Genomic DNA, 26014 nt, shown 5'->3' with positions numbered 1-26014 from the left:
CTTGTTCTCAAACTAACTTCCAAATTACACGAGTCCTTTTTACAGGAAAAGTATCTTGACTCTGAAAACTTGCATGTCTTAGTTGTAGTCCTGCTGATTTGACCTCTTTTTGTAGCTTGAAAGATAAAATTTACTGTAACAATTATGGGGACAAACAAATGCTTATATCTGCCTTTAATCAGAAGTATGCATATCAGGGAAAGCATGTTGTGTATACTATGAAGGGGCAATCCATTGACTTGTACAAGTTTTACAGCTAAATAAATACTGATCCTTCTCTGCAATGATAACCAAATTCATGGCAGTGAATTGCTGGCCCAGTTCTCAGAACTTGCTGTATGGTTGAATACTTAGCTCATGCATAGCAAGCGGTAATTATGCATTATCGGAATTTAATATACTTGTAGTATTTTTAAAAATTTGAGTTTATTTCTGTTTATTGCCTGCCTGGATTTTCTTTGCAATTCAGCTTCTCCAGGAATTCCAAGGTCATAATTTTCATTGTAAGACTGACTGGTAGAACCTTCACAAACAACTTTTCTGGAGGATCGTGACTATTTTACAGAAATAGGGAGAAAATGCAAAACCATGGCAAATAGTCACCAAAAATAAGAATATATCTGATAAATGTTGCAAATTCCATTTGAAGCTTAAGTAGATTCTATAGTATAGGTTTTATAACATACTCCAAATTTGAATTGACATATTGGAATTTTTGTACAAAGTTGAAACTTGAACTCAGTAAGTGTTGAAGGATAGCATATTCTTAGTAGCATAAGAATGTTCATTACATCACTTGCTTTGAGAAGCCTTTTTATACTTTGTATGAATCTACTACAAGTTGCACATGGTTGTTAGTCTCTCACATCAGGAAGCTTTCATCTTGAGATATCAGTGGCTTCAAGCAGGCAACATGCATCAGATTTGTGTTCAGATTGCAGATCTAACTGAGAGTTAACTTTGACTTAAGAAAAAAAACTAAAACCAATTTTATTCAGCTATACTAATTATAGACAGTGGAACTAGTCTCACAAGGTCAGCTTCTGTTACGTGCTTTGCGGAAATGGTCCCTGTGTGCAGTATTAATCAAGGTAACTCCTTTCAGTGAAAGGAGGAAAACTTGGTTAAGCTGTTGTTGTGTAAATGTGCCTGTGGGCAGTTCAAGGAGCAGCTTAAACCTTGGTGCCATGTTTGTGCTGCAGTAGCTTGTTCTCAGATCTCTCTGGCTGTTTCTCAGATGGTTAGTATGACTTCATGTCACTGAATAAGCTTAACCACCCAGCTATTTAAAAATCCTCTGTAGATTCTCTGACATCAGTTAAAATATTTGAACATAATTGAAAAAATATTTTTGTGCAAGAAAAATTACTGTATTAGTGCCCAGAAGAACTAGCTGTTCAACTGACAAAGTACATATATGTCCAACCCAGAAGCTGTCAAAACCAGGTGAAAATTAGAAATAAAAGTTGCTGCTAGCTTTGTTTACTGAACAGTTGATTCTCCTCCAAAGAGTCTGCACTAGTAATGAAATAACTTTACTTCCAGGAATCTTGAATGTAAAAGTCTTTAGTTACACTGAAAAACTGATCGGGTCTATCTAGTCTTCAGAATTGATTTCTGAGTAATGTTTTCTATAAATGTATGAAAGTCAGCTCTGGAGTATTTTAATTTCTCTTTTATAAGAGGTACACTTACCCTCTTGAGAAAGGGTTATCTCAATTGCATTTATTCCTAAAGCATCTAAAAGCTGGTGAAAATGAACAGACTTCCACTTCTGGTTATGTTTTCAAGGTTCTGCTTATGCACTGAAATTATTCTGGAAAAAACCCTCCTTGGAGTTGAGAGATAAGAATTTAAGACTTCCCCACATGCAAGTATTTTGGCAATATTAAGAACAGTACACATCTCTCTTAATTAATCATTTACCTGAAGAAGAGATTCTTAACCAAGAGATTCAAAACTTAGTGGAATCTGGATGGTACAGACAATGAGAAAGATTTAGGTTTGCCCATCTGAGACTGCTCCAGTATCAGAAATGGGAAAAACCTTTTCTGCAAAGGCATAATCCTCTGACCTGGGTTGGTCCCGTGACTGAACTAGTGCTATTTTTCCAAATGTTGTCTGACCATTATCATCTTGTTCCATCTCAGGGCTGGTATCCCCTTTCTGAGAGCAGGGATGGGGTTTTTCCCTTGGCTTTTTCTCCCCTCCATTGCTGCTTGTAAACAGGTGAACCAGTCAGTTAATTTGTTTCATCTCTCAATCTCGTATTTGAAAGTTTTTTTTTCTCATGCAAATAGTTGAGATTAATTTAGGAGTGCTATTCCCGAGGTGGTTCTAACAAAGCCTCTTTTCCAGAGAAGTAAATGTGCTGGGGCAGAAGTGTTATGAAAATTTTACTGAGTACACTGCAACTTCCCAATGCAACCAGAATGTCAGTGTCTGAACAAGAATTGTGGTGTCTGTGAAGTGCTGAATAATTTTCCCTTCTGAAAATGATAAGGCTTCTGGGAGGGACAATTTGTTTAATTTCGTACTTGAACAACTAGTTCATATAAGCAAGCCTTGGGGATATCTTCAAGTAAGTGACTGTATTAGTTCATGTCTTTGGCCTGGGGCTGAGCTCCAGTTACAGCTTCATATGGTTTAATATCACTTGAAAGTATTGGATTATTAGCTTTCCCATTTCTCAGACAGATAACAAAGTTCAATCAGAACCCAAAATTTGAAGCTGAAGGAGTTGAAAGAAAACTAAATATAAAACAAAACAAAACCACCAAAAAACCCACCAACCCCCCCCCCCTCCACTTTCATAACTATCACATTAAGGCCAATTACCAATGGTATTTGAACTTCCTTGAATTCTTCATTGTGTGGTTGCTTTTTAGGAAAGCTTTACAAGCAGTAAGTGTACAATTTTTTCATTCACCTCTAAACTAAGGTATAACTTATTCCTCAACTTCCTTACCATCATCACTTTGGTTTGTGTTTTGCTCCAGACTGCTTCAACAAACTATTCAAGAAAACGTCCAGGAGGCACATTTTCGGTGGTTTATCTGATAAGAACAGAGTCAGAAAGCAAGTCCCATGTTCACAGTCCTTGTCAGATGTGAAGCTTTTAAAATGCTTTGTTTTCAGTGACTTGTCCTGGTTAACCTTTCTTCCTTCTGTTCAAATGGGTTTATTCAAAAATCTGCTCATCCTTCAAAGAGAATCCTTACTGGGAAAGTGTCTGTGTGCTTATAAAGTGTGCTCACTTGCTCTTCTAGTTTATCAAGTACTTTAATTTTTAAGTGTGCCGTGAAGAAGTAGAATCAAGCAGTTAAAATAATACGCCACACTAATACATTAATGACAAAAAGTAATATGGACAGACTAGTGAGGGAGGCTGCACAGACATGGTGGTTTTATGAACGGTTGTGTCTCGGGAAGCGTGCAAGGCAGTTACTGAATCATCACTGGCAGTTAAAATGGAGGCAGTCTGAATCTGTACTTTTGAGAGATTCTATACTTGAGACAGCATTAGAATCCAGTTTATGTGATAATGCTGTTTCTTAAAGAGTAGCTTCCCTTGTTTTTTCTAGCTAAATCTTGCATTAGACATCTCTACTGTTCAGTTATGTCAAATACTTGTGCATATAAATACTTGACTCAGCTATTCAAAGCCAGTACCTGCTCCAGTTAAGAGAAAAAAAAGGTCTTACTTTTTGCATGCTTCCTATCTTCTTGCTCTTTAGAGCCTGCATAAAGACCGTAGTTGACAGTATTTTCCTGCCTAAAGATGGAGGAACGGGAAAATGAAAAAGCAAAGGAAGTTGGCATTGCTCTCACTCCTTGCAGGTCAGTCATCTTAAAGGTAGACAGCCTTTAAAGCAATTCTCTTAAAGCCTTTCTCTTAAAATAGACTCCCCTAAATGAGGAGGGGGATTCAAACAGGTTACTTGGTTTTTTGCTAAGAATAAGTTTAAACTTATTTGTATCTGACTGTTGGGCGATAAGGTGAATACTTCTCAAATGTCTTATAAGTCTGGGGCGTTTGTTTATCTGTTGCTTACATATCTTAGTCTCTTCATTTCTGTTGTGCCTCTTTGAGTACGTTCATTTTACATCCCAGAGGTGATCTGGGGACTACAGACAGATATTGTTGTTGGACTGAACCATATCTTATTCTAGAAATGCTGGCTAGATGTGGTGCTTTATGGCTTAAACCTCCTCTTTTATACTTTGTTGTCTTCCTCTTTCGCCCCCGCTCATTTGTCATTAATGAGTCAAAAGGAAATAGTTTTGGCATTGGATGAATCTAAATACAATTCTAGTTCCAGAGTCAAGCATTGTGTCAGCTGAAAAATAAAATAAGAGCATGATCAAGATTTCGGATGCAAGCGGTTTGTATAACATCTGATATGGAAAAATGGGTTCGAGCTGGAGCAGAGCTGGGTCAGGGTACCTGAGAATTGCTGAAAAGTTCAGGCAGGATCAGAGCCCTAGCTCAAGCTGGGGCATGCTTGCAGCCATCAGGCATATGGGTCAGTGAAAAAGTGTGTGCTAGGTTTTAATTGCATCAACTAGTGTGGCAGACTGTAGTGTCCTAAAGAAATTCCTAGCTTCATGAGCCAGTGGCTTCTTAGTTGAGAAGGAGGCAAAGACCTGTAAACAGGAAAATTTTATTAGGAAAGTTCTTTTAGCTAGGAATTGAGGTTTTTCTTTTCATTTAGAAAACAGTGAGCGGTGAAGTGACATCAGTACTGTTGCCCAAAGCCAGTGAGGTGGTAGATCTAAGTGGCAGTGGACTATAGATGGTGCTTTTGTGGCATGCTGTGTTACAGATGTCCAAGTTAGCTTTCTTAAAGAGTTTTAGAGAATACATTGGGTTGTGTGTCATTCCAAGATAATGATGGCCAGATTACCTGACAGTACACCAGTGCAGAGATGCCAAGCTACCTCTGTGCTGTGTGGGTGTGTGCATATATAAAGGATTACTGTGTGCTCTCCTGAGTTAAAGACTAACTGTACAAATGACAAAAGCATTGTCATGGAGGAAGAAGTTAGTACTAATTACATTGGTCATTTCCCGAGCTTGGAGGGAAGGTCAGAGAAATGCTTAGAGTGTGCTGCAGTCTGGCTTTGTCATGTCTTCAAGATCTTAAAAAGCTTTTTGCTTAGGTGTTCAGTGATTAAGAAGATTGGCTAACCAAGCTGTATAAATATGCTTTAATTATGTACCACCACTTAAAGTAGGAAAATCGACTCCAGAGCGTTGTACAGCAGTTGGATATTTAGGGTTGAACTTCCAAATCTGGATGCTGAAAGAGGCTTTGGTTTGTGTTAAATTCCTGAATTGCTATTTGAGAGCCAAAAATGAAATTGCCAGTCTCTCACTAAAATAAAGTTGTTAGTTTATTTCAGGATTTGGAATTTTCCATGGAATTGTAGATCATTAGGTAAAAGAAAAGTCACAAATTACTTAAAACAGATATATTGTAGCTGCTGTTTAAGTTCTGTTACTTTTAAACTAGTGTAAGCTTTCATTATTGACCTCTCCTTACTTAGTTGCTAACTTCAGACTGAAGACTGAAAAATTCAGTTTAAACTGTCCTTTAAAAGACACTGAAATTGCTGCAGTTCACCAAGATTACTGTACTGGGATTTCCCCTACACTCGCTACATTTATATCATTCTAGGGACACCTTTCTAAAAATAAAGGAGTAACTGCATGTTTGTTTTAAACAAGTGAAGGGTAATGTAGTTAAAGGCTTAACTTGTCATGAGTTTGAAAGGTGCTTTTCTTTACAGTTAGAGACAATGCTGTTTCTAGAAAGGCTGAACAATTTACAGATTTGTGGATCCAAACAGATAAAAACCTGTGGTGTGAATGATTCTCATGGTCTTCATTTGCAAAGAATTGTGTAGGGAAGGAAACAGTTTTTAAAGTCAGGAGTGAAATGATGTCCTATTAGATGTGAAAATCACTGAAGAGTCTCAAAATTTATTGGTAACAGAAGCCTGTGGAGACACCTGCTTTGCTGGACATCAGGTCAATTATTTCCTTAAGGCTTTCTCTTTGCATTTCTTTTGTGAGGAACAGTTTGGATAAGTTGAAAGATTATGCGTTTCCAAGAAGAAATAGGACCCAGCCTCTCAATTTCTCAGTCTTCTGACGATGTGGAGTTGATCAGTGATGGCAAAGACAGGACGCTATCGTGGGGGTGGTTTAATTTCTGTGTAAGTCATCTTAGCATTTTGTGCTAAGCACCTAACAGATGGTGTGATTTCAGAGATGCTGTGAGATTACTGCTGATGAGAAAGGTCTTTCTTACTTTACTTTCCTTGCTGCTTACCTTTTACAAGCACCTGTGTTGGATCCCTGCACTTCCACTTTTCCCCAGCCCCCAGATTATTCATTAGTTGGGGAGGGTTTCATCTTTCTGCAGGGGTGGAGAGGGGAGAAACGGGTAATTCAATCTGGTAAGTGCTAGACTCCCCACAGGAAAAGAAATGAGACCTTCCTCTCAGGGCAGCAGTAAGAATCCTGTTAGTAGCTCAGTTGGTAGTGGAACTGTAACAGGTGTGGGTTTTTGAGCAGTATGACCCAAAGACATGTCCCAAAATCTGTGACCTTGTTTTGGTTTTGCTGGGTCAGTTTTCAACAAAGATGAGCAAGCAGATCTGTCAGATTGCTGTAGGCAGCCACACTAGCTAGTGTGGAACAGGGGAACAGATCTAGCTTGTAGAAGGGGAATAGTCTCAAAAGAATATTTTAGTTGCCTCCACTTACTCATGAAACATCAGTCATTATAACTGCAGTTAGATATCTAGCAAAACATTAATCAACTTCCAGTCTTAGGAAGGATTGTTTGTTTTTTTTTTTTAAATTATTTCTGGGATCCTGCTGTTCTTTTTAAGAAATGCTTGTTTGCTGGGAAGAGGAGATTTTAATTTTCTTATACAAATCTCTCTCTGTGTGATTCTTCGTTTAGCATTTAAGTGTTTCAAAGTGAAAAAATGCATGCTCTCTCCTCTTGGATAATTGTTTCTTATTAATAGTAACTGTTAGCTTCAGTATAGTAGAGTTTATTTGACATTCTTTATGGGAGAACAGTAATGAGGTAGAGGAAATACTATATCTGATGGTTTGCAGCATTTTATTGTAGCTGCATTGAGTTGTTAGTTTGAAAACATCTGTTGTATTAAAAAAAAGTTAAAAGGAGTTTTTATTGAACCCTGCTTAATGAACTGGATTGTGGTGTCATGTTTGTACTCTGTTATAGATCAAACTTTAATCAGACTGGTGGCTTTTTGTGTTTTAGGTATTGAGGGTGATTTATCTCTTGCATCATGCGTGAATACAAGCTAGTGGTTCTTGGTTCTGGAGGTGTTGGAAAGTCTGCTCTGGTAAGTACTCTATGAGGCAGTTTAAGTATGGGGTTTTTTTCGAGAAAAACTTATTCTAGTTTTTCTCTAATATACTCTCTACTAAAGTGTATTTCTCTAATTGTGGACAAATAAATATAAATGTTAGTAATGACTGCTGAGGCTTCATGGCTAGAATAGGTAGATCCTTTAGTGCATCTCCATCCATTGGTGCATTCTCACATGCTTCTGTTTTTATATGTGGTTGGTTGATGGTGGTTGATCAGTCTGAGACAGTGAGGTGCAGAGCCACAGCATTGTGAGATTCTCTGGCTTCAGTAGGTAGCCCAGCCACCAGTCTGTGGGAGATCAAGGTGCTTTGTGAATCTCACACAATGAAATATCTTGCCTGTGTCTGGCCTTTGTGAGTCCTGTCTCTGGACAGGTCATCAGGGTGCTTAATGTTTGATAGCTGTCTCTAAAGCACTAATATTTTTTAATGCAAATAGAAATACATATTTGCATATTTGTAGGAAGTTTAGCATGTTTTCTACATCTTTCCATGCAAGTAGGTGTATAGCTGTGGCAGATTGTAAATCCAAGAGCTCGTGCATTTTAATTACATGATTACAGAACAGTTTAGTCTGACCTAGACTAGAACTGAAAAAGTTCACAAAATATGATGTTCGCAGTCCACCTAAAAACTTAAAATCTTTCAGTTTAATTGGGCACCTTATCATAATATAAGGTCCAGAGGTCCACTCTTGGGTAAGAAATATTCTCTTACAAAGCAGTTCCTAAAGAAAAACTTATATGACAAATCATGCTAGATTGTGAAAGAACATCTTCCTTCACCTCTGAGTTCTTTATCTTACTGCAGCATTTCTGAATTTGAATCTGTCTGCTCTGACTTGACCATTGAGTCTTAAAGTTCCATCTGACTTGTGCTAAAAACGTCCTTCATGCTAGGTACACAGGAACAACCTACTGAGTCTAGTTAAGACTAGTAAAAGCTGTCAGTTCTTTTTTGACTAATTCCTGTGCTGACCAATAAGTGACAGAAGATGCAGTAGTTCTCAATGCAAATGTAAAAGCTATGCAGCTGTATAGTATCCTGGTCAACTAGAAACTAGTGCTGATTCTAAGAGTTAGGCAAACATTAAATAAATGCATGCTTTAATTCTTACACTCCAAGTGACGATGGATAAAGAAAACAGAAAACATAGCTTGCTTCATCTAACAGTTAAATAGTTAAATAGGCATACACATCTAACTTTCTGTTGTTTCTTATAATTTTATAGTTATGTCAATCACTTAATTTGCCTTAAAAATTTAATGGATAACTGAATATACACCTAGAACAGTAATTTGTGTACGATGTTTACAAAATGTCACTATGCAAGAGAATCTTACAAGAACTTTTGTGTTGCAGACTGTACAATTTGTTCAAGGAATATTTGTTGAAAAATACGATCCTACGATAGAAGACTCCTACAGAAAGGTATATGCAAAAGATCTCTCTAGTGTTACAGAAACTTAAAGCTGCAGTACCTATTGTCAAATATGAGTCATTGCTTGAAAAAGGGTATGCCTGGTAATACCAGGTAACTTAGCAAGTTTGAAATATAAAGGTGCTCTTAAAGTCTGTTTAAGAGGAATAATTCAAGACTGGCTTTTTGATGTTTAAGTATAATATCTTGCTGATAGTCAATAAGAAATGGTAATTTCATTGTCAGAATTGGGAACATCAGTTAAAAAAAAGCAAAATACACTCCCATTTCCTGGTTTTATCATATTTATTATTAGTTTGTTTGTGTGTTGGTATCTGCAGGTAGATTTGGACTCGGAGGTGCTAAGCTGCTTTGTTATTAAGAAAATTGCTACAAGCAACTTCACACTAACCTTTAGAACACTGGAGGCATCTATCATACTGTATTCATAATGATTTAAATGGTAGATAAATATGCTTCCATTAGATGGGTTGTTGTTTTATTAATAAGTTAACACAAACCTATCATAAATGAACAAGCATTTACAGCAAGTGACCTGTTAGTTTCTGTCTTCCCATCTTCAAGCATGACAGGCTGAAAGGTTTGATTCTGCTTGCATCATCTTGAATCTCCATATTGCTCACTGTTCAGTATCACCTGAGACCATGATTAAGATTCCAGACTAAGATAGTTTGTATCTGAACTGCTACCATTAACCATTTGGTAGATAAGTTTTTGGCTGTGTTGGTTAATCTATCTGTCTGGTTTTTTTCCTAGCTGAGTTACTTTTCAGTTGCATTGATATTCTGATGTAGCTCATCATGTGGCCACAAAAATGCCAGTGTCTATACAAGGGAGGCAAGATCCACAAACCCTAGATAGGAATGGGCAAAAATTGCAAGACCTCCTCTTTCAGCACTGGACTACATTTATATTGAAATAAAAACGATGTATTAACAACTGTTGCAGCATATAGTCACCAGAATCTCTTCTGAACAGAAGAGGAACTAGTGAGAGCAAAATGATGAATTCACACCTCTTTTCTTTGGCTTCATGTAAACTGTATGTTGGAAAAATCCTAGTCTATCTTAAGTATGTGGGCTTCCAGCCAAAGCTAGAACTCTTATTAAAGAGATAACAGCAAAACCAAATTCTATACAGACAGTTTTTCTGTATTAGAGAAGCAGGAATTTTGGATCCTATCCCAATGGTTGGTGCAGGCCTTTGCTGGGTCAGGCCTAGTAAATGACTCAAAAAATATTCACAGGCTGATCTAAAGCAAAATATTTCCTTTTTTATATATTTACATCCTTCAGGTCCTACTAGATTCATGATGTTTGCTGGGTTAATTTTTCCAAAGACTATTTCCACAGAGCCTAGGAAAATAAAACCATCTTAAGAAATTTTGCCTTTTGCTAACTACATTTTTTGTTGCTGTTGCTAGTAAATATCTTATTATGTTCTTTTCAGGTTTGTTCCTAAAATGACTAGTAATACCTCTGGGTGCTCATTTCAAGTCAACCAGATTGTTGAAGTCTGGACAACACTTTATGCAGTCATTTTTACCCCCTCACTGTTAGTTACAATTCTAACTTGCTTCTCACTTGAGTAAATTCAAAATTGAATGTGTTGATTCGGCAGCTGCAATTCTATGCTATTAATGTTAAATCTAATTTTATAGTATTTGAAGTTGAGAGGATGTGACTTGTTTGTCTGGAACTAAATAATTGAGCATGAAGTCTTGAAACTTGATGCTTTGGTTTACTCCCCAAATATTTCTTCATAAAGTGAATAAATGCTTCTTAATTAGCTGGATAACTGTGTCAGCAATACATGTTAAAATCGTGGTTATTTTTAAGGAATCGCCATCCATAGGGGACATTTGGGAGGTGTAAGAGGAGTGGAAATACTCCTTTTTTCCACCCCCTAAACTCAAATCTATTTACAGAAGAAAAGTTACAATGCATATATGGAGAATAGGTGACACAAAGTTCTTTTGAGTGCTGATCTGTCAACCGGGAATTTGACATGTAAATGGAAACAAGGAAAGTGTACCAACAGCTTGAAGAAAAAAAAGTGGGTAGCCTGCTTGAAACAGCTTGAGGACACTTTCATGTCCCTTGCTAGCCTCACAGCCATTTCTTTGATGTAAAAGCTAGATAAAGAAACTCTGGAATTGGTATAGAAACTGATCCACCTTCTTAAACCTATTTATTGCAAACTTTTCTAAGATGGGTCAATTTTCTAATTAGTGTTCCTGAAGGCTTGTTTTGGTGACACCACTCTTAGTGGTTCTTGTTTAACTGTTTGCCATGAACTACTTGTACTCTTGTTGATGTAAATTACTATTGGAGCATTAGATGACAATTCAACTTTCTAGCTTTCAGTTGTACTTCTCTTTCAATCTGTGATGATCGCAGAAACAAGTGGAAATTAGTTGTGCTGGTTGCTGATAACCATCATTACAAATTTAGCAGCCTCCTTTTAAATAATCAAAAATCCCTAATCACTTTGCAAAGTGGCACTTGGCTGCTGATGCTGCATTTGAAAATGTCACTGGGGTTCTTTGAAAGGCTTCTTCCTGCTGTTTTCAAACTTCTTAAGCCATTATGTTGCTTTATGCATTATGAATTTGCTTATAAAAATCACGCAATTTCTGATGTCTTTGGAGAGGAGAGTTGCAAGAGGAAAAATTCTAACCAACTGATCTTTTTCTCTCAACAGCAAGTTGAAGTAGATGCACAACAGTGTATGCTTGAAATCTTAGATACTGCAGGAACGGTATGTAAAAAGGAACTTTCCTAAATACTGACGTACAGCGTTAAAACTATCAAAAACTATAGGGATATAAATGGTGATGAGTTTCTTTCCCCATTTTCTAAAGAGTAACTGTGGTCAGTGCATTCACTGGATTAGAAGGTGTCCTTTAACATATTAGTATTTTAAAAATACTTGAGTATTGTAGCAGAAAATAAATTGCATTTCCTTTGAACTTATGTTCTGTAATAGGGGAAACATGAGATTGAGTATTTTGAAAGAGATTTTGCTCCTGTTTTAAGTTTATATTGCCCAGAGAAAATTTAGGCCCACTGGCTACTCAGGTTTGATTTCTGTTGCTGTAGAGAATACAGTCTTTCTCATCTCCTTTTTGTTTTGTGTGTGAGATGTACTGTGACATTGAGATAAAAATAGTATTGCTTTAGTCAGCTTATAGGAGCTCAAAGCACCAGGTTTATGCTGACCCTTTGCATACTGCTCAGGTTTTTCTCTGACTAGTTCCAGAACTTTTGAAACCAGTTGTTTCCTTCATTGATTCCAGTGAGCTTAAGCTCAAAACCCTTGGAGTTTAACATATGTTCTCTGAACTGTAATAGTAATCTGGTTGAATAATGGCTTATTTAAATTCCATATTAGATGAATACTCTGCAAAAATACAGATGGATGGAGTGGCTGTTTTCTAGAAATAAATCACACTTTTTATCTGACATACAGGGAGGGACAGAGAGTGACTGATCAGGCACCAGATAGCCAAGTCACAAAAGCAAGAAAGGCAAATGCTATTCCACAGTCATACTGGTAAGAGTTTTCAAACAGGGAGAAGTCCTGGTGCTCCTCTGCAGTGCACCAGTGAGTCTTTATATGCAAAATCATAGTTGTCACTGAAGTTAAGAAAATGTGACAATTCTGTTGAGTGTCTCCATCCTCTAGTCCATCTCCTTGGAAATTACAGTGCAATTTAAAATAGAAAAGTGCCTAGACTAAAAAATGGAGACTGAAAAGGGATGCATATACTTTAAGATCCATTTTAAGGAACTATTGGGAGATGGAGAAAAATTTGGTATGTAAGGAGATATTTGGGAGGAATGTAACATCTGTAATCTACAGATTACACTGTACCTTCTACTGTACTTTTCTCCCATGAAATTACTCTAGTTTCTGTGATTTTTCTTCCCAGGTTATGGTTGTTGGCAATATACAGATGTTGCTCAGCCACCCCAGATAGTGTTCCAAACTTCAGATTTCTTTAAAAGCAGTTCTGTTTACTATAGTGCTTTATAGTCAAACAGTGAAACATTGATCAGTTTAACAGGGAAGGGAAGGGGCACAAATGCATTGTACTTGTGATCCATTTGTGACATTAAGTTTGTAGCAGTCTGTGCAAGGAAAGTACAAATTGAATGCAACATCTGTATCTTTTTTAATTACAGGAACAGTTTACAGCAATGAGAGATCTATACATGAAAAATGGACAAGGTTTTGCATTAGTATATTCCATCACAGCACAGTCCACATTTAATGATTTACAGGATCTAAGAGAACAGATTCTTCGAGTCAAAGACACTGATGATGTAAGCATCTCTAAAAATTCTTAATACTTAGAGTTTTCATTATAGATGTTGCAGTGTATACACACTGTGGTCAGATGGCTTCCAAGCTTTAAATTAAGATCAACCCATAGATGTGTAGTGCAGAAATGCAACTTGTAAGGTAAACCAGAGAAACTGTAATTCATCATGTGTTATGTGTTATATAGAGAATTGCTTCATCTCATCCTTTAAAATACTTTATTTGAAACTGTATATAACCTTATTCACCAGTACTGCAGCAAGCATTTCTAAAGCAACTCTATTGTTCTCTTAATTCCTATCAATGAAGGTTTAAAAACACCTAGAGTTTTTCTCTTCAATATCCCTACTGTTTATGGTATTCTAAAAGCACAAAATTTTAAGTTCTCACAGAAGACAGTATTGTAAGCTTTAAATTTACAGGTTATGCAGCTTTTATGTTTTGTCTGCTTGCAGTTGTTTGGTCATCCTATTTCCATGCAATTTCTATATGCATCTCTTAGCATTATTAAAGCTATAAAGTGAGGCTAAAACCTTACATTTTATAAATTATTAAAAATCCCTTACAACAGTTGAAGGAAGTGAATACTCAGTCCCCTAATAAAGAGGTATTTCAAATGTGAAACAGCAGTAAGAATGCATTCGTAACAGAAACACCTTGTAGCTAATAGCTTTCAGGCAGAATAACTTCCTTCTTGAAGAAGAATTTAAGCAATGAACAGTTTTTAAGTGTGCTCATCTCATTTAAACTGTTTATGCAAACTTTGATGCTTTCCTTACTGCATGTATCTGCATATGTGTCTGCTGACAGCAGACACAGAATGTATTAAACATTTCAGCTTCAGGGAAGTGAATTATGACTTCTGCAATACAAACAACCCTGCACTTTCTTGACAATAAGTGTTTGCAGGTCTTGTCTATGTTCAGCAGATTTCTTCTAGAAGTCACTTATTACCCATTATCACAAATGTATCTCAAAAGGCTAGTATTTAAGTTGCATGTGCCTTTCCCATCCACAGCCTACCAAGTTATAGCCTTGTTTAGCATGAAATTAGTTTTGTACACTAAAATCAAGATAAATGGGATTGTATTTAAAATCTTACTTTACGTAGTATATTTATGCTGATTAGCATAATAGCTTTCTTTGGTAGTATTTTGGTAGTATTTCCTTGGAATTGTATTTCATTTCAGAACACTCCCTCAGTCTCAAAAGGCATTCCTTAGTATAAGCAGAAGGATAATGAGCTTCAAGTTGCAACTTCAGTTTTCATCAAAATTCACAGAAAAAGTTTTTTGGGGTGCCAAAGCTTAGGCATGACTTGCTTTCTTGGTGGGGGAAAATTAAAAAAAAATAGTTGTAATTTTATAAACCTTTTTTTGACACTTGAATCTGTGAGGAACTTAGCTATGTCCTTAAAATAGTAAAAGAAAAAAAAATTTGGATGATTGCCTTTTCTTGCCACAAAGGTCAAATCAGTGTTTTCTGTAGTTGGTGATTTTGATAAGGTAGCATGTTTTTTCTTCTCTGTATGCATTACCTTGCTAATAAGAACTGTGTGTACAAACTGCTCCGAAAGGTGTGCTGATATGCTGAAAGTAGAGGAATGGTGAAAGGAGCTTTAGCATCCATCATCATGCTGCCAGTACAGTAGCGCTTTTCCAGTACACTGTTTCCAGAATTTCTAAACGTGTAAGAATTTTGTAGCAAATTCTTCAGTAGACTTCTTGATGCCTTAAACATCTAGAAATGAAATCTCAATAAGTCATCTAGAAAACGTGAAATTTGCTCAGTTGGCTGTGTTCTGAATCCTCAAATCATTCCCCTCCACTGCCCTGTCAAAAGCAGGCAAAAAGTACAGTCATTTGAGGATTAAAGTGTCACACAACTGTAAACTTAAGTTGCAGTTAGACCAGAGCTTGATTATTCTGAAAGTCAGGATCCTCTACGGATTGAGATAGGGGTTTAGGTGTGCATTTACATGATGCCTTCCTAAAATTTTAATTATTTCTTTGCTGGCATTAAATTGTTTTTTAGGTGCCTATGATTCTGGTTGGCAATAAGTGTGACTTGGAAGATGAAAGAGTTGTGGGAAAGGAACAAGGTCAGAACCTAGCAAGGCAATGGAATAACTGTGCGTTCTTAGAGTCTTCTGCAAAATCAAAGATAAATGTTAATGAGGTAAGGCACATTACCTATGTCAGACAGGGGTAGCAGGGAGGCAAGGATGGGACACTGTGGTAACCAAACATTTACATTGTCAAGGAAAAAGTAAAAAAACCATGAATAACATCCACTATAATGGAAAAACTGTACCCTGCTATTGTGAGATGTTTATGTTAAGGGATATATTTATGTTACGATTTGACTTGGGATTTTTTCAAATATATTAATTTGGGTATAATTAGTTCTTAAATTATATTCATATGAATTTAGAATAAATAATTTTTTCATGATCTATTCCCTAGTTGATATAATTTTTATCAACTGAGACTGTATTGCTAAACTATTTTTTTAAAGACCTTTAAGACAGTTAAGTCATTAAAAGTAGTTTGATTTAAGTTATTTGGTGTTAAATTATTTGAGATGGCAAGAACAAAAACTCTTAAAGGTTTTGTTAAAATTAGCTGCTCTGTATAGAAAAAGGGAGGCAAAAGCCTCTCTACAATGTACCTACTTGTTAAGAGGAGCTAGATGATTGATCAAATGCATGCATTTTGGGGACTTGCCATAACGCATGCCTTTTTATCTGGGGGAAGTGCCAGCATAAAGAATGGGATACAGCTTCTTTTTCTAAAACTTCTGTGTTAGTATTTACATTTCTGGAATAGCTTGAATTTTATGATACACCCCACAGTTCATTAGGTCGTGTGGAAAACGTTGGCAGCATCAGTCGAGTTGAAAGGGCCTCTGTGCAAGACTTGCAAGTAATCAAAAGAGTATGGCGGTTTTCAGTGCAGCTCATTTTTAAAATAAGTAATGTGTGTTTAATTAGTTGGGAACTTCTGGAAACTATTCACTTTTTCTTAAATATAAATTAATCACCCTAACCGTATAAAAGTCATATGTTTAATAAACTAGAACTTCCATCAAATACTATAAGCCCTTGTTGGAACGTTTTGCTGCTTTACAGCAGTGCTTAAGAAACTACTAGGATGGCATTAGTAAAAGGACTTTCTTAGTTTAGGAAATATGGAAATAATTGGAACAACGTCAAGTATGGATGAAACAGATGCTGTTGAATTGTAGTATGTTGACTTTTCTTAAAATAATGTTTCAAAAAAATGATGTTCTCATTAGAATTCTAGGAAACTCCAAGTGTGAGAGTCCCATACATGAGTTACTTTTCTGAGAAATGTTATGCTTTATGTCATGCTGTAGTTCTAGGGATGCTGAATTGATTCCTTAGATACCAGTATTTTAAAGTATCTGGAATAATATCCTTAGAGTGATTTGAGTTAGGAGAGAGCTGTGATCTGTTTCTTGACCTTAGTGCTGAACTGCAAAATAATGCCATATAGTAGTTGATCACTGTGGCATTTTTCATGTGAATTCAGATTAATGTGACCCAGAGATTAAATGGCTGCAGATTATAGATGCCTTTCCAATTTGCTTCACTGAAAGTGGAAAACCCTTGGCAGACAATTATCTTAAACAAGAAAAAACCCCAAAGAGTTATTAATTAAGTATACAATTTAACTTTCTAGCTTTGTGATAACTAAATATTTAGAGGGGTTCTTGAGCATGTGAGTACATTATGTGTGAAGATTCAAGGCTTAAGGTTGTAAGAGAAACCTCTTTAATTTTAATAACCAAACTGATTTTTATCTTTTCAGATCTTTTATGACCTTGTGCGACAAATTAACAGAAAAACTCCAGTGCCTGGAAAAGCACGCAAAAAGTCATCATGTCAGCTACTTTAATACATAACTGTACTGTAGCTCTGAGCCAGGTAAACATTTTAAATTTTCTGTTGGCTATTAAAAACAAAGCAACAAACAAAAAACCCTAAACAGCTGTGGTAGCTGCTGATGCAGAACAGCATTGAAAATTATTGATTTACATTATCATAGAAATGTTTATGGTCTTTATTTTGCCATTTCAAAGTCAGAACTACAAATATGTGCAAGATACACTGTTCACATTAGTATCAAGATTTTTTTCAAACTTTAAGGTGTTGGGAGAGCTCAAATTAACAGTGTTTTGATACTTTCAAGTTTTAGCTTTTGGAAACAGTTTTATTTTTTGAAACCTGGTAGAATATGCTGCAAGAGCTCAATTATCAGGAATGCACATGGTTCAGTATTGCAGTTTGCACGCTTAAGTGTCACTTCCTGCTTTTAAGTCCTGCATGCATATGCTTCTGTGGTGTCATAGGAATTTAGCTTCCTTTCTTGAGACTGTATGGGTATTTTGGAGGGTGCATTGTAATTAGTACATTTGGAAGAGAGAGGTGAAGTGAGCATTGTAACACTCCAAATATTTGACCTGGAGCTATTGGTTACTAGATCAACTTTGTACTCATTTTCAGTTAGCTAAAGTTCTACATGACTTAATCTGTACTCAAAGAAGGCTGCTGAAGGATCAAGGAAGCTCCAGCCTGTTCTTTAAGCAAGCCTTTTCAGAAGTTAGTCAACAGGCATGAATTTTTTTCTGCAACTTGTTCTTGGGCAGGTTGTTTTCCTCTTTTCATCTCCAAGCCTTAGTATGGGCAGATTGATGGTCTGTCTTGATTGACCTGACATTGTACAAGTTGCCTGTTATCTCCCTTCCCTTCAGTTTTATTGAACATGTGGTGGTTCAGTTGCTTCAGTACTATGATCTATTATTTTGTTATCTGATAGAACTATTTGAGATACTGGAGGACCCTGGTAGGACATCTGACTGCCAGAAATTGCAGGCTTTTATTACTTATCAGGTAGTGCTGTGTTTAATTCCTTTTGATAAATTAAAAATTCCTTAATTTGAACAGCTTTGATCAATGTAAAACTGAGAGGGTTCCAAACATTAGCTGAGAGTGGCAGAAATGGTTGCTTCATTTACGTAACAGGACTTTTGATTCAGGGGCTTTGATCCTTCAGTTGTGTTTCTGTTTATAAAGCCACGGGAACTGTCATACAGGAAGCAACACTAGGGTCCCCAGTCAAATATTACTTCCACAATTCAGCTTGGATTACTACATGTATCCTAATCCAGTTAGGATAATAATTGAGATAGTATGTTATTTGTATATGTACAGTAGAAATTACATTAGTTGAGGAGAAGTGATAAGGTTGTTTTCTGTGTTTGCTATGAACTTTGCTAGTTCCTGCTGTGGTTGTAAGGAGCAAGGATGGATAGTTGTTCTTAATACTAACCCCTTGTTTTGTTGTTACAGGTCTGAAGAACTGTTGCCCAATTCAACAGTGCCAGCATTCCAACTTTATTAAACCTACCAACATCTTAAATGGACTTTCCTGTGGTGGTACCCTTTAAGAAATGGATGAAAGCTACATCAGTTTGCACATTCTAATCACTTTCCAGTGTCATGAGAGATTTTTACTTCTAAATATTCTATGTATGCAACTGGTAAAACCAGAGCCTACATCCAGTATTACTGATAAGAGACATTGTTCATCCACCAATGTTGTACATGTATGAAAACTGTGTACTGTATACTTCAACAATCCCCACTTTCTATTGGAGAGTACAATAATGTAAATCCTAAAAGCACCACTATTTTAGCATAATAAAAGAAAGTCCAAAGAGCTCCTATATAGACTACTCCAGATAACTTTGCTTCATCGGTATTTGTAGCTTATTGTAACTTTTTTAAAGAAATACAGGATCATCATCATCATCGTATTGTACAAAAGCGCTTTGATTAACACAACAGCTATATAGTTTTTTAATTTTAGGAAAAACCTGTGGAGACAGTGACCTAGTCTTTAAGAGTCCTTTCAGTATAGCGTCTGACTAAAGACATGGCCTTTAATATCTGTTGGGAAGGAAATGTCCAGACTTTTCAACCTTTTATTGTATGTTTCCTTTTCCTTGTTTACATAGGGAACAATGTTTATAGTTGTGTGTACAGTGGGGGTCTACAACAAGAAGTGTATATTTTAAAACAATTTTTTAATGATTTAACAATTTTTTGTAAATCATTTTTGGGCTTCTGCAGCTGTAGATTCTCACTGTGATTCCCTTGCTTGCTCATGCATAAGTGTATTTGCAATACCAAATATACAGGTTTAGTACTTTTGCCTGTTAGTGATTGTTTTACATGTGTAACGTTTTGGTTGAGATGTTAAATGGTGGAAGAGTACTGTGGATGTGAATGTGGGAAGTAATTTTAATCATGTGTAATTGGTCACAGGGCCTAAGTTGCAGTAATTAACTTTTGCTGATTTATTTAACAATGCCTTGTTGCTTTGTATGCATTAACGTTTGGGTGTAAAGATTGTGTGTATATCCAACAGGGAGCCACAGTATTTAAATTGACCAACCTAATGTTACAACTGCTTTGAGGTGGCCAAATGTAAACTAAAAGCCTTAATTAAAAGTGGTGCAATTTTGTATGACTTAGCATCAGTAGTTCAATAAATTTGGATTGCCATGCAAGGGCTTGCATTACAGTTATACTACTTGAATGTTTTGTGGTTTAGTAGAACTAGTAAATACTGATTTTTAAATCTCTTACACAGTGCAGAGTCATACATCTTAGAATGAAAAGGAACCCTTATGACTTTGTCTTCTGACAAATACTTGCCATAGATATTTCTTGTATCCCATATGTCAGGGTGGATGAATTTCTGACTGAATTAAATCCTACTTAGTTCTTGACTTGGAATATTCCAAGGTGTAACAAAGAAAAATACGTGTCTTTAGAGGTTAGACTACCAGTGGCTATTTTGGAAACTTAAAAATATGTTGCCTGCTATTTTTCTCCTTTCCAGGAAGAATTGTCAGAATTGTTAAAACTTACTTAGTGTAGCTCAAAAAAAAAATTATCTTGGGAGACAATATGATTTTTCTGCATGATTAAACCATATTTGTTTGGTTTCAAGGAAATCTGCAGAAGAGCGTTCTTGCAGTATTGAGTGTAGAATTTTGCAGACTGGAAATATCTGTTGACATTGTTGGACTGAGAACTGGAATGTGGGGACTGTAGATGATTTCCTGATTTTTGACTGTGCTGCTGAAAATTTATGTCACACCCAAATACTTGGTGCCTCCTGTTACTCTGGCACAGAATTATCAGAGCTTGTTCTAATCCATTCCTGCAAATTCAATCAGATTAGGTTAGCTAATACCAATAAGCTTTGAGATAGTTTACGTTGCCTAAAGTGAATTAAGGAGCCCAGCTGATCCTTTTGGCTAGTAGTTTCATCAGTCTATCACCATTGTTTAATGGAGGTAACACACTTCCACCTGTGCAGAACCAGAGTTAAGACTGAAATTCCTTTTCACTTATCATTAGAAACCAGAAGATGTGATGATCCCCATAAATATCGCTGTTGCACTCGGCATCCTGCATGGTCCCCAGAGTAGATGAGACCGGAGCACTGGATGCTCTAGTTCTTTTTTCACTAGGTACCTACCTTCTTCCTTGATGAGCTAATCAATGTTTCTCCTCCCTTCATTTTCATCCTCTGTTTATTCGTGTCTTGTAACATTTTTATGTCTCAGTTGTCTTTTTATCAGTCTTTTTAATGTGTTTCTTTTCCAGTAAGCTGTACAGATGGCACTGAGCGGGAGTGAGAGAAAATTCTTTGAGAATATCCGAGAGGGAGCCCTGGTCTGGTCTCAAGTGTCTGACCAAAGAGCACCATTTACAGGGAACATCAGGCTTTGTCCTGAAAGGCTCTTACCAAAACATTCTTGGCTGTTCTGTTCCTCAGCATTAGAGGTATTCAGTTGGATCAAATCCTGAGGAAGTAAAATTTTCAGAATCTCTGGGCTTTAACATCTAAAGATTGTGCTCAAAAAAGTGAAATGTGTTCCCCCCCCTTACTTCACAACCCCTGTATTTAGAACTTAGGTCAGATTTAGAAAGCTGGGACATCATAACACAGGTAATACCTAAACCCCAGTATTTTTCTCCTTGAAAACATAGGCAAGCTTCAAGGGAGCAGTGTCCTGGTTGTTAAAGGGAAGATGCATGACAGAATGATGCTAAGGAAATGATGGACATGAAGCGTAAAGTAAAACATGGAAATTCTCTTCATATCTAAATAAGTGCGGCATAAGAAGCTGTTCCCACTGAGGAAGTGAACATCCAGTTCCCCACAGGAATTGGAACTATGTAAGCAGTTACCAATTCTAGAAAAGAATCCTGTCTGCTGAAATTCTTGAATGAACTTTAACATGTCTTCAAGCTAATTGTTTTGTGTACCAATGCTTAAGAAGCTCACGCTTGAACTACCTGTACAGAAACAGAACACTTCTCATAAAGCTTTGGATGAAAATATGCATAATTCACATTTAGAGAACTAACGCAGTAATTTTTTAAAAAATTCGGTGTTAATACACGTGTTACTGCTTGTAAAGTTAGCTTATACTTACAGTGCACACAAAGGTTGTGACTGCTTTATTTCCTCCCTAATCTGAAACTGGTATATGTCAATATTTAAAGTCTGACCCTTTTATGGAAAAAGTAATGTTTACGTCTTGAAATACAAAAGAATTAATGGAATTGCACTCTTCATGTTAGGACTCTTTCCTTGCAGTATAAATTTCCTCTTATACCTCACCTTGTTCCTAGTGCCCTTTTTCATTCTCAAATTATTCTGTGAAGTGAATGTTACTTGCCTAATAGAAGACTATTTTGAGACATTGGAAGATGCTTTCACATGTCCAAATGAACTACCTGTAAGCTCAAACTACTACTGCTCTCCTGCATAAGAGAACTTAACTTCTGGGGAAGTATTGTAGAGTTAAATATTACATTTGTTCATAAGATGTACTGATACTGTGATGCCAGAAATGAGAGATGGGAGGAGTTTGGAATCAAACTGCTTGGGTTTTTTCCTAAGTTTTCTTATCTTTGCCAGTTTTGGAAATAACTTAAAGGGGGAGAGATTTGGCCACAGTACTGTACTAGTTCTAGGTAGACTTCAGTTTAGACATATAAACAATAGAAATGTGAATGGTCAAAAATAGTCAATGTACCGCCATCTGCAGCACTTTTTGAATTGTAATCTGATGATGCAGCCAAGCATCAGTGTAGACAGAAAGCTTTTTGTTCGATTTGAAGCTGCTGTCCCAATGGCATCAGGCTATACTTCAATTTATAGCTTTTATTTTGCCTGTGTATGGGAAGGAGAATGAAAGCAAATAACAAGTTGATCAAATATGTAACAAAATGCAGTTGTAAGCTGTTTGCTAAGGTAGCATTAGAGTAGCAGAGCTCTTAATCAAATTAGGTTCTTTCTTTGAATCTCAAGCACCTTATGCTTTTCTTTGAAAAGTTTATGAACAAGTTGAGGATTCCTAAAACCTAATTTACATTCTCTGTTCTATGAAGTAAACTCTGGAAAGATGCTTATATTTGTGGAAAACTTTACATTCTTAGTGTGGAACCGTAAACAAAGTTGTTTTGTAGTCTTGATTTTGTTCTCAGTGTTGCAATATCTGGGCTTCAAACAACAGATGAATGTGGATTTTGCTGCTTTTTTTATGTGTTTGTGTTTTTTGGGGGGTTGTTTGTTTGCTTTTTTTTAAATACCTTCCAAAGCCTTTTATTTTCAGAAGTTTGAATCATCAAGGAGAGCGTGGCTTCCTGTTTTCAAGGAGTTGTTCTTTAGGGAGAGATTTGCTCTTTAGGGAGAGATTTTCAAATGGAGAATGTCTTTGTAATTGCACTGGCCTCACTTCAGTCTCAAGAGATACTAATTCTGCTGTACAACAAGCTCAACAGCTTCATTGTTTTAAGAAAGGTCACTACTACCAGGGCTTTTTTTCTTTGAGGTTGTGGCTGGGGTGAACTACTTCTTTTGAAAGACACTGTCATTTCTAATTAATTCACAAAATGTCTTTTGACTACCATAAACTGGAAGCGATGGGACATTTCTGCAGTCTTGGTTAGTGAGTGAAACTATAGTGGAAGTTAGTTCCTTCTTTCATCAGTATACTTTACCTTTTTATACTATGTGGCATTTTTACCTAGTACTTCCAAATCTAGCAGGGTGAAGTCAGTAGCTTCACTCCCATACGAAGTACAAAATCTACATGTGAAGTCCCAGCTCTCATAAACTGGGTTTACTGCTTGTAACACACCCAGTAGCAACAAAGACCCTTGGCAGTACTGTCATGATTTTCAGGCACAAATAAAATGAAAGTTAAAAATTTGTCTCTTTCCTTTTCAATAAAAAGGGGGTTTGGCTGAACTGCCTCAATAGAAGCAGGCATGGGAATCAATTTGTTTAGGTAAGACCCTGAGAGAACATTTTGAGTCTCAACACAGGTATTTAAATACTAAGCAATTACATGAACACTTTAGTTAAATGCTTGAGATTGGTTTTAAAAAAGGCTTCCTTGCTTTTAAATAAAAACAGTGAAGAATTACACACTTCCAGGAACATGTTTCAACTAAGGAAAGATGGGCTAAACCATGAACTCTTTTCCTTCTCTTACAAAAAGGCAGGGTATTGCATAGGTTCCATAGTTTTCTTTGTACTGAATGCAGTTGTGCTGCTGTCCCACATTGCACATGAACTTTGAGCTCTTGCTTTTGGTAGTTCTGAGTTAAGATTACAATTTTATACATGCAGATGTCATATATATTGGAGCAATTTATTTGATTCATGAGCTGTCTTAAAACATATCTTGTTGAAAGTTAACTGGAGTTTTGACTTTACTTGTTTAAAGTTCAGGATATATTATGTCAAAATTAACCTAGTACATCCTGTAGACTCTGTTAACTTCATAGAAAACTGGTAGAGAGCAGAGGAACCTTAGGGATTGACGATACACGTGCGAGGTGCCTGTGTTAGTGATGCTAGCTGCTGGGCTTGCTTTGGTTGTCCTGCCTCTAAGCAGGGAACATTGCTACCTCCCCTGATATTCTGGTAACAAAACTGCAGTTAAGATCAGCGTTGATGCAAATATGTGAAACTTAAGATGGAGATGTAATTTTTAATTATAAATTTGAATTCAGAGTCCTTTATATCACTGACCGAAAATTTTGCATTCCCTTCTGCTTCTTGGAAGCATAAGATGCTTACATGAAACTGTCAGTTATTTTTTTTTCTCCTTTTTCCTTTCCCTTTCAGTAGATAAATATGAAGTAGGATGGCAGTCAAAAAGTACTGCCTGAAAACACACCTTCAGGTGTGTTCCCCCCCCCATTGCCCCCTTACTGGAGCCTCTAAGATGCTTCCCTATTCTGTACTTAGAGAGGCTGTACATACTAAGAGAAGTTCTCTCAAGGCCCCCAATCTTTTATATACTTTTAACAGGTTTGTTTGGTTTGGGTTTTTTTAAAAGCATGCATGCTGCCCTCTTAATTTCCCTTCACCCATATATATTTTGCTTTATTCTCTCATTGCTTTGGGTAAGCCTGAGAGAGCACACAAAGGAAGCATCTTCTCTTTCATGGTTACATTTCTCATTTGTTTATGCTTCTCTGCCCTGAGGCAGGGCTACCCTGAGAGTGTGAGTTGTTGGCAAACAATTGAACCAGATAGTAATTTGTGCATTACTCTGAATTAGCCACTGCACTACAGAGACAATAAGGCTACACTGTTTCAGGAGGATGTGTTGAGAGATAAATTCTATTAAATATGTAGTACTGAATTAGGCTAGAATAGTTCTTTTAATGCTCTTAGTTTTCTGTTATAATGAAGGTTGTTGCCTTCGGTTGTGCTCTCATGGTAGTCTACAAGATAGAAGGGCATCTTCATATATTTATTTTCTTTAAATCCAAAATCACATTTCCTGAGTGACTAATCCACTCTATAGGTTTTCTGCTTGCTTGTGTTTCTGCATATCTTCATCAGCTTTCTTCTTGTGAAACTGCCTGAAGTTAGGCTCTCTGCCAGCTTCAGTGAGACCCCAGGCTTGGGTGCCACGGCATTTTATCAGCATCTTAAGCAAGATGTGGGACTTCACGTCTTGCAGTTCTGCTGTCTTTTGCAGCCATTGTCAGATGTATCCTTCTGAGGAATGTTAACATATAATTTGCTTAAAGTACCCCACTGTAGCTGTAGCCCTAAATTTACCCAAGCACTTCCAAGTGTGTTTGGATGGTTTTCCTGAACTGCAGTCAGTAGCACGGTCGTTTGTACAGATAGAGTAGTAACAAGTGCTTTTCTCTAGTTAAAAAGTAGGCAAACTTCATTTTGGGAAGGAAGGGGAGAGGTAGTTTCATAACTTTGTTTCGTAAGTTTGTCCGTGCAGGTGGGGTGTGAGTGGTCCTGCGTGGTAGTTACTTCACCCCTTAAAGTTGGTGCCAGCAGTCTGAGTTACACTGGGAGAAACGGCAGAGAAACGGACACGGGTTTGTAAGTAGGTGAAAACAAACTCGTCTTTGCAAAGGCTGGGACGCAGACTGCTTTAGCCGTATGTATGAAACACTCTGCCCGTCTGATGAGCCCTTCCCTGGTGCAAATAGCACCAGACACTTAAAATACGGGGTTTTTCTTACGCTCTGTCCCTTAACACGGGATGCCGGGGACTGACAGAGGAGAGCAGCCTTAGGCCGGGCAGTGGTGGGCGGGCAGGTCTCGCCGCTACTGCTCACCCCCGCCACGGCCTGTCTGGCTCCGGGCCGGCGGTGCTGGTGTCGGCAGTGCCCGGTCACCCGAACGCCGGCGGATCTCGCGGGCAGCGCGGCGGAAAGGCGCCGTGTC

General features: G+C 37.0%; 1 protein-coding gene across 2 annotated transcripts; it reads left to right on the top strand.

Annotated features, from left to right (window-relative positions):
- The first annotated feature begins 3485 nt into the window (after positions 1-3485).
- RAP1B (RAP1B, member of RAS oncogene family) lies at positions 3486-19798 on the top strand. Of its 2 annotated transcripts, XM_008926517.2 has the most exons (8): positions 3486-3840; positions 7308-7392; positions 8783-8851; positions 11565-11621; positions 13049-13189; positions 15222-15365; positions 17021-17136; positions 18562-19798. In XM_008926517.2, the coding sequence occupies exons 2-7, from the start codon at positions 7336-7338 to the stop codon at positions 17105-17107; spliced, it is 555 nt and encodes a 184-aa protein (XP_008924765.1). In that variant the 5' UTR covers positions 3486-3840; positions 7308-7335; the 3' UTR covers positions 17108-17136; positions 18562-19798. The 2 variants fall into 2 exon arrangements, with proteins under 2 accessions (XP_008924765.1, XP_017936017.1); XM_018080528.1 differs by lacking the exons at positions 3486-3840; positions 7308-7392 and adding an exon at positions 12333-12416 and having other exon boundaries at positions 8815-8851.
- The last annotated feature ends 6216 nt before the right edge of the window (positions 19799-26014 follow it).

Source organism: Manacus vitellinus, unplaced genomic scaffold (genome assembly GCF_001715985.3).
Source record: "Manacus vitellinus isolate BGI_N305 unplaced genomic scaffold, ASM171598v3 scaffold_5_pilon, whole genome shotgun sequence".
NCBI classification, from domain to species: domain Eukaryota; kingdom Metazoa; phylum Chordata; class Aves; order Passeriformes; family Pipridae; genus Manacus; species Manacus vitellinus.
Note: the sequence above shows the minus strand (reverse complement) of the source record. Positions and strands in the feature narration are given on the sequence as shown.